At 36.5% G+C, this 9541-nt stretch overlaps 1 protein-coding gene across 2 annotated transcripts; it reads right to left on the bottom strand.

Moving 5' to 3' along the window:
* Nucleotides 1-1615: 1615 nt before the first annotated feature.
* LOC110862255 lies at nt 1616-3284 on the bottom strand. 2 transcript variants are annotated; one of them, XM_022111434.2, is made up of 4 exons: nt 3037-3284; nt 2232-2364; nt 1952-2159; nt 1616-1888 (listed from the first exon to the last, which is right to left on the bottom strand). In XM_022111434.2, the coding sequence occupies exons 1-4, from the start codon at nt 3193-3195 to the stop codon at nt 1786-1788; spliced, it is 603 nt and encodes a 200-aa protein (XP_021967126.1). In that variant the 5' UTR covers nt 3196-3284; the 3' UTR covers nt 1616-1785. The 2 variants fall into 2 exon arrangements, with proteins under 2 accessions (XP_021967126.1, XP_021967127.1); XM_022111435.2 differs by having other exon boundaries at nt 2232-2345; nt 3037-3270.
* Between the last annotated feature and the right edge of the window lie 6257 nt (nt 3285-9541).

The following is a 9541-nucleotide window of genomic DNA, read 5'->3' as shown; positions in this document are numbered from 1 at the left end:
CGAAGGCCTAGGTTATCTTATAAAATGTTGAACGGTCACCAGACACGCCCCCAGGGGTGTGGCCATTGGCGACTTTTTCTGATGTTAGTAAACATAGGCATGCGACATATCATTCAACTCGGAATGTTAATGGGCTTCTCCCCAATTTTTCGAAATTTGGGAACCACACCTCTTGGGGGTGTGGTTAATTTGGATTTGGATCGGATTTGGATTTGGGTTGATTTGGATACATCGATGCTGAGGGCCTTTCAGAGGAGTAGATTACAACTGAAAAATTCACTTTTTCTTTACTTCTGCGGTTAAACTGGTCGTGTGTCCAGTCGGTCCAGTCTAGATCCCCCATCAATGATTGATTGCAGCGGTTCACTAGGTGTTCCAAAACGTTTTTCCAATAATGTTTTGCCTCGATCTTAACCAGTTTTTATACGAAACACCATGGCAAGTTGCCAAAACTGCTCACGCTCACCAAAATCGCTACCTAACCTGAGCGGTGAGCTTTTTTTCATTTTCCTTCCTGGACGAATATCCTTAACCTATTGGGTGTAGAACCTGCCAGCTTGGTTGTTGAGAAATTTTTGGAAGGTAAAAAATTTGTCAACCTAACAGGGATGCGTTGATGTTTTTTTTCGCGTACCACTGGATGGGGACTTAAGGTTTTTTAACGGTAGCTCCTCACTGGGTTATAGTAATCACGTGTCACTTACCACGACTTAAGGCCTCAAGACTAGTGGTCCCTTTGAGTTCCATTCGGATCCTGGCCTTCCAGACCTTCCTCTGAAGTGCTAGTTTTGCTAGGCTCCGGCGTGGGTTTTGTCGGGTTCTGATTTTCAGAGCATCCCGCATTCCAGTGGTCCTCTTGAAGTTCCAGGGATTCTTTCTTTTACGTTTTGGAGTAGACCTATTCCCCAGGTTTGTTTGAATTGTACGCTTGAACAGATTTTGGTTTACTTTGAACTTCTTTGGCGGTTTGAAAATTTCAGTATTTTTCTGTAGATATGATTTTTTCTCTACCTTCTTGGGTTCAACGTTATCGCTGCATCATGCAGCGATAACATTGAACACAAATTTCGTAACCAGACATGCAGCCTGCATGTCTGGTTACGAAATTTTTAAAAATTATGGATGCACTTTTAATCAGAATCGCATGGGCTATTCAATGCATTTAGTCGCTTTAAATTCTGTTCAGCACGTTTCGAGAAATCGGCTGTTGACCCTTGAGCTGCGCATACTAGGTAGTAAATAAGACTACACCTCCAAATAGCCCCAACTAACCAACTGGTGGACCGATTTGACTAATCTCCGGTTTTGGTTGATTAATCTCCGAGCTTTATTCCTGAATACATATGGTGAAAATTCCAAATCGATTATCCGTTGTCGACTTATCGTGATGACGGACAGACAGACAGATAGACGGACATAGCTGTTCCATAAACGTCGAGTAAGGCTAAAAATATGTAAACACCAAACACTGACTGCACGTGAATGATAAGTACAAAATACTTATGTATGCTAAGTTTCTATTTGGTAAACCAGAAAACAATAAATTATTCCATATCTATGCAATAAATTCTTTCGTAATATTCTTAAGAAATGCAAAATGCCGTAATAAGATTTAGCTATGAAAGTTTTTAAAAGCTTTTTTTATTGTTAACCAAAATGGAATTTAAAATATGCTGGATCTGTTGAATTATTCAGCTTATCGTGGTTTACAACTTGATGATACAGTTAAATTTTTCCCGATTCCATCAATTAATTAATTGGACAATTTTTACCATCTGGAGCCTACTAGTCTGTTTGCTCAACCACGGATCCGAGACTTACGGGATCTATATAAATCCAATGTTGTGTCCAATCTTGAGTGTCGCATTCCTCAAAAGTTGCATCAGTTCTGAAAATTTCAGAAACGCAAAGATCTAAATAGACACACCACTCTATGAAATTGTGCTCATACCCATTGCCATTATGTTTCAAACACTGTTCTCCAACGCCATCCCAATCAAACTGAAGGACGCTTCTAAGTTGAACTAAATTGGTTCCTTCAACATCAATTACTCGCCAGAAATGATAAACTGGAAAAGAACTTCCAGGTGGTAATTCGAAGTCAACATTGTTCATTCCATATTCACCATGAGTCCGAATATAACGTAACTGATAATCGCCTAAAAATGGTCATTTTACAAATTAAAAAAATTGAATTTTAACTTACTAATCTAACTAATTAAATTTTACACCTTGATCGGGGTAATATGGGGATTTCGTAATTGTCCAAACTTGTTGTAAAGGGAATTCTGCCATCCATCTTTCCGATGTGACATTGCCGAGCCGCATTGGATTTTGGGTCATTTCTTGCAAAGATGTCAAAAACTAATGAAGAGGAAAAGTATTTACTAACAATGCGATGGTGTGAGGTGATTATCGCCGATATCCACCGGACTAATTTTTAATTGTTCACGCTCAAAAATAAGCGGACTCGTATTTTTTCGTTTTTCTGAATGGGCATGTTTATGCCCGTTGCGGAATTTTCAAAACAAAATTCAGCCAAAATTCGGATTTTTAAAAACGCTGTAACTTTTCGAATTTTAACCCGATTTCAAAAAATAAACCCAATCTGTGTTCAGAATTACATCCCTGAAAATATAAAAATTCATTTTTAAAAATTTCAAAAATTTGATATTTTCATGCTATTTCTGAATTTTTATAAACCCAAAAAGCGATAATTTTTTGAAAATTAAAAGTTTTTTAAAAATGAATTTTTATATTTTCAGGGATGTAATTCTGAACACAGATAGGGTTTATTTTTTGAAATCGAGTTAAAATTCGAAAAGTTACAGCGTTTTTAAAAATCCGAATTTTGGCTGATTTTTTTTTTTAAATTCCGCCCATTCAGGAAAAACGAAAAAATACGGGTCCACTTATTTTTGAGCGTGAACAATTTAAAATTAGTCCGGTGGATACCGGCGATAACCACCTCACACCTTCTCATTGTAAGTTTAATCTACGTATCCACAAAATGAAAAAAAAAACTTAATAATTTACCACGGCCACTTGTGACAAACTGCCTAGCAGATAGTTCCCGTCGGGTATGATGGACTCATCAATTTGAGCTTCAATTCCGGACAAAAATAAGAATCCTAAAGTAACAAGAAGTAGGATGGGTAGAACATTTTGCAACTTGAAGTATAAATTATGGTACATAGGCTCTGACAAGTTGTAATTTGTGATACTGAATCGTTTCAAGTAAATTGTCGAAATGATTGTGGCCTGCAATGAGTATCATTGTCTAGACTATATGGCGTAAATTCGGTATGAGTGACGTTATCTTTTGAATGATAATTTTCCAAGGATTTTCCGTGCTTGAAATAACACAAATGGGTTAACCAAACAATCAATCAACCAAACACTCTGACAGCAATTTATCTGTATAAATATGTATTGGTCATAAAATGTGATTATGTTTAGAAAATCATTCTTGTGACTTGCGTGAAGGTTACGGGACAAGGGGAACGGGGTGGGTCTGCTTTGCCAATCCATTCTAAAGTAAATATGTTAATAGCTAACTATTATGGTACGACTTTTTTTATAAGAAACACCTCCCACGTTATTTTTTCTACAACAAGCTGGCCGATCCCTCCAATGCCTAAAGCATTAGAAATTCAAATTAACGCCAATTACTCACTTTTCATCCGATTTCAAAAGTTAAATATGTTTTGGAAACCTTGAGCGATTTACTAAAATATATATTTTCAAAATTTTCGAAAATGACCTTAGTGACCTCCAGTTAAGGTCACAATGTCAAGAAATGAATAAATTGTATTTTATCGTAAAACAAGTTTTGATAATTTTATTGAAAATTCGAATACCAGGAATTGTTCTGGATGACCCTGGATATTTACCTCTGTGACCACAAGGTCACGGGGTTATTGTGGGCGTGTCAGGGGGTGCGGCAAATTATAATTAAACTTATTTACATGCATTTGTTGAGTTTTTTGTGTGAAAACATTTTTAGTATATCACTGGTTACCGAACAATCGTTAACCACTCCCACTCTTGGGGGTGTGCCCACAGCGACTTTTCCAATGCTTCCTCAAACTATGTGGTGTGACACCAATAATTTGTCGTGGGAGAGCAGAGATTTCAATTCCTATTTCAAATTTGAAAAAATTTGCCACTCCCACTCTTGGGGGTGTGCCCACAGCGACTTTTCCAATGCTTCCTCAAACTATGTGGTGTGACACCAATAATTTGTCGTGGGAGAGCAGAGATTTCAATTCCTATTTCAAATTTGAAAAAATTTGCCACTCCCACTCTAGGGGGTGTGCCCACAGCGACTTTTCCAATGCTTCCTCAAACTATGTGGTGTGACACCAATAATTTGTCGTGGGAGAACAGAGATTTCAATTCCTATTTCAAATTTGAAAAAATTTGCCACTCCCACTCTTGGGGGTGTGCCCACAGCGACTTTTCCAATACTTCACCAAACTATGTGGTGCGACACAAATAATTTGTCGTGGGAGAATGAGGATTTCAATTATGACGTCTGATTAGTAACTTCATACTCTTTATGAAAAACTACAGAATTTCAAAACACATTAAAAATTTAGTTAATTTACTTAAGATTGTGTCCATGGAATATACTAAAAACAATAATGAATAATTACATAATAATTTCAATTACATGATGGTCATATTTTTTTAAAGTTTGCATAGTTGTTGCAAGTAACATAGAAAATCGACAACTCGGTAATACTGGTTTACTTCATATTTAAATAAGTTTGGAAAATTGTAACGCCTAATTAAATTGTTGAAAACATCTGGACCAATACACCGTGAGCCGTCACATCCGGAACTAATTCATCGTAGTTATTTCGTTCTCCACCAGTCTCACATATGTATGTAATAAACGCCGCCATTAATATAACATTTGTTTGGATCATCGTCTACTTTATTTAAGTTTGACCAAAATTGCGAATGACAACATCCCTGATTGTGGGGTTGGCGAAGTTACTAATTAGACGTCATAATTGAAATCCTCATTCTCTCACGACAAATTATTCGTGTCGCACCACATAGTTTGGTGAAGTATTGGAAAAGTCGCTGTGGGCACACCCCCTAGAGTGGGAGTGGCAAATTTTTTCAAATTTGAAATAGGAATTGAAATCTCTGCTCTCCCACGACAAATTATTGGTGTCACACCACATAGTTTGATGAAGTATTGGAAAAGTCGCTGTGGGCACACCCCGTAGAGTGGGAGTGGCAAATTTTTTCAAATTTGAAATAGGAATTGAAATCTCTGTTCTCCCACGACAAATTATTGGTGTCACACCACATAGTTTGATGAAGTATTGGAAAAGTCGCTGTGGGCACACCCCCTAGAGTGGGAGTGGTTAACGATTGTTCGGTAACCAAGGCAAAACTGTCTTTGGTGATAACTCCAGTGATATACTAAAAATGTTTTCACACAAAATACTCAACAAATGCATGTAAATAAGTTGCCGCACCCCCTGACACGCCCACAATACCCCCGTGACCTTATGGTCACAGAGGTAAATATCCAGGGTCATCCAGAACAATTCCTGGTATTCGAATTTTCAATAAAATTATCAAAACTTGTTTTACGATAAAATACAATTTATTCATTTCTTGACATTGTGACCTTAACTGGAGGTCACTAAGGTCATTTTCGAAAATTTTGAAAATATATATTTTAGCAAATCGCTCAAGGTTTCCAAAACATATCTAACTTTTGAAATCGGATGAAAAGTGAGTAATTGGCGTTAATTTGAATTTCTAATGCTTAAAGCATTGGTGGATCGGCCACATAACCTTTTTCCAAGAAACGTATCTTCTTTTAATTTTTCGACCATAGCTATGTTCTGATGTCATTGGAATTGATGTTGTCGGCAGGACTTGGTTTTGGCACGATAAGATTCCTCAGCTACGGAATGAATCTGAAACGATGAATGAATAAATGAATTTGAAATGAAACTGAATAAAAAATTTGCCATCAAATAGTGGACAAACTGTATGTTGCCAGATGTGTCATTTAAGCATTTTGTGTAGAGTTTACACGATAGACCTCTAATAATATATGTATGACGATATTACCGATTTTACAATAATATGTATGTATGAAATTTTTATGGACATACCTGACTTACAGGACAAGAACTAGATGTATATATGCATGCATTTATGGTCGTTTATGCAACACATTTATATAACATTTATGTAAAAAGGTTAGAGTTTTTTTTCTTATTTTTGACAAATATTAAAATTCTCACCGTGCCCTCAATTGTTGACCGACTTCAAAAACTTAAACTGTTTTGGAAACCCTGGACAATTGGGTAAATTAGGTTTTTCCAGATTTTCAAAATTTGACCACTTCCCTTTGCAATTAAGGTCAGAAAACAGATAAAAAAAATTAAACAAAACCCTAATTTTGTTTACATCGACCATAATACCAGCTTTCCACACATGAATTGAGTTACATGTACAATTTAGATAAGTGTACGTATAACCTATTTATTACCTATACTATGAACAACACACAAATACATATGTACATATGTACAGGCAATACACACCGCTAATTAAAACTAATGCGATACAGTGCAACCAGTAATATCATAAATTATGTATGCTATTTACTGTAAGGATATAATCTCTAATATTCTAATAATCTAGGAAACATTACGAAACTAGCGATCAAATACATATTACCAAAGGTTTGAATTATTATTGTCGAAAGTTATTAAAATATTTAATTTTTTTATTTAGGATTAGTGAAGTTTGGTTTGCATAATGTAAATAATTCTATTGTAATTATTCAGTAAATTTTAATTAACAATTATGCAGCACGTTATGTAAACTAATTTCGTGCAAAACTTTTACAACTACCTACGTAAATCGATATTTTTCTTCCTGTTAAAGGAAATGACGAACTTATAAGTGATTTAAATAGGCTATTGTTACAATTTTATTTTTTTACCCGATCTAGTTCACACTTCACTCGTCGCCAGTGGATTTTGGTTCGAGGACAATAATGTTCTTCATTTCCTTAGTTTTATCGCTTCTTACGCCACTGCTTGCCAAGCCCAACACGACAGACACATACTACAAGTTTTGCTTCTATTTGAGGTAAATTTGTGGAAAATTTGATTAGAAATAATGCAGTATAAGCGTTAACTATTTTGTCTATCGTAACTAATAGTTTGCCCCATATTTTCAGAAATATTCCGAAGCACCCAAATAATCCAGAAGCGGGTAATTAATTAAAATCGTCGTTGCCTTTGTTCATATATTCCCGCAATGATGTTAAGTAATTATTGATAAATTTTGATATCTTTCGTGACAGAGGTCTATGTTAAAGGGACTAGTGGAAACCCCCCAGGCGAAATTACCTTTAACACTGGCCAAATTTCAACTAAGAATGTAAACTCGGAAATTGGGGAAATCTACGAATTTTATCAGCACTCTACTGGTAGTAATGTATGTAAGGATCAACTAAACTTTTTGTATCAACTACATCCAAAAAATAATTATAATCATAGAGAGAGATCACCGTACAACTATTCTTCGCTGGGAGCAATGAGGTATGTAAATACATAAAAAATACATCAGAAAACTGGTTCATTATAAGTCTTTTGGAAATTAAATTGTTTGTAACCTTTGTCTAGTTTATCGGTAAAACAGTCACGTTCGATCCTCCCACCTACTTTAACGACAATTGGAAGACATCTCATGAATTCGGCCTCTATAATCCGGAAAAGACTAATGACAAGTATAACGTGAAACGAGACGAGCAGCAGAGCTATTTTGGCGTTCATTTTATGGTTAATAACCGAATCAAGAATGGCACGTATGTGAGATTAAGGGTGAAGGATGTCAAGACAATTGTCCTACAAGGAAGGAGCTAATGCCGGGTCAATAACTACATATGTACACACAAACGTATTTCGGATTAAAAGTTGATGTCCAAATGAGTTTAAATTATGTCAAGTAATTAATTAACTTGATAAAGTTTTTAAATAAATATTTTTTTTTTAATGTAAAGTGTTCAGTTTTATGAGGTAAATCATCGTCTGCCTTTAGTAATACAGGGGTGCTTATCCTAATTTACTTAGGCTGAAAACTGGCCTAATTTAGCGTGGCAGGGTTTTTTGGTATTTTTGTATTTTTCTCTGTAAATATAGTTCCCGCAGACTGCAAAAACTTTTGGCTAAGGAATATCGGCTATAAAGTTGAAGTCATCTGGATATATTGTTTCTCAAACAACAGTGTCTAAAATCAAATTAAGCAGGACTACCATCGCCTGCCAAGTTTCAGCCCCCAAAAAAGCGTCGCGCACCGTTCTTCGATAAATCGACGCCCTTACAAGCAAAGAAACCCCTCGGACCCAAAACCATAAAATATCTAAGACACATGTGGGTTGGTTCATTAAAACAAACTTTAAAAGAAGCTGAAGAACAAGGCCAAAGTTCACCGACTATGTAAATGCGACTCATAATCGAAACCAGAAGACCAACTTAAGCAGGCTGTATGAGGGATATTTAGCAGGAAGAAAATCGGAATATGTAGTGACACTTGACGAGGACCTTTTTTATGTCCAGGATTGCAAAGGGAAAAGAAAAATATATTATCGCAAACCAGGAAAATCGGACCCATATTTTTCGTGTACGAAAAACAAGAGAAGTTTTATAAGAAATTTATGGTGGTGGCCGCTATAATTGGGGTGGGCGTGGCGTCTTATTCGAGTGCCACAAAAAGTTAAGGTAAACGCAAACTATTATATAACTTAAGTTTGGAAACCAATTTTAGATCAACAAATCCCACAGTTTTATCCCGGTGAAACTCACAAAGTATTTGCGCATCATGATGATGCTCCCTCTGACATGTCTGGGAAGTTTGGGATCTCCATCGTTCCTAATTCCAGATACCTGTAAAGAATGAAATAAATAGGTGTTGATAAGTGTTTAGTGCTTGTGTGGGGGTCGAAGGGGGTGGAGTCCGTAATGGTTATACCAACCGCGACGAGCAGCCCGTCATGCTTCTTCGTAGATGTCCCGGTTACGGCGGGGAGGGATAGCTCGGACATAGGTTCGCTTACAGGTGGCCACAAGACAAGTGTTTCATTGATGCACATCTTAATCGTGCATTTTTTACAAAATTCCTCAGGCAATCTTACTTGAGTTCGCCTAATATTTCTCCTAACAAATTAAATTCGTCGTATCTCAAGCTTCAGCAATATCAAAAATTCTCACCAACTCCACCCACACATGAAATTTTCTATTATATGAGAACATAAACGCCCCCACCCCGATCAAACGTGGATGTAAATAAACCGTTACAACGCATGTAACCAAGGGGTGAAAGAAGTGTGTCATCCGTATAATTGACCTTAAAATGACATTTCAAGACCTTTGACCTTGAAGGGTGTGACCCACAGGGTGCATCTTCGAACTCGTCCTGTCCCTTGACGTTAGGAGTTTACGTTCAAAATTTCAAGTTTCTATGTCATTCCGTTCAAAAGTTATCGGACCAA

This window comes from Folsomia candida, unplaced genomic scaffold (genome assembly GCF_002217175.1).
Source record: "Folsomia candida strain VU population unplaced genomic scaffold, ASM221717v1 Fcan01_Sc052, whole genome shotgun sequence".
NCBI classification, from domain to species: domain Eukaryota; kingdom Metazoa; phylum Arthropoda; class Collembola; order Entomobryomorpha; family Isotomidae; genus Folsomia; species Folsomia candida.
This window is presented reverse-complemented; position numbering and strand designations above follow the sequence as displayed.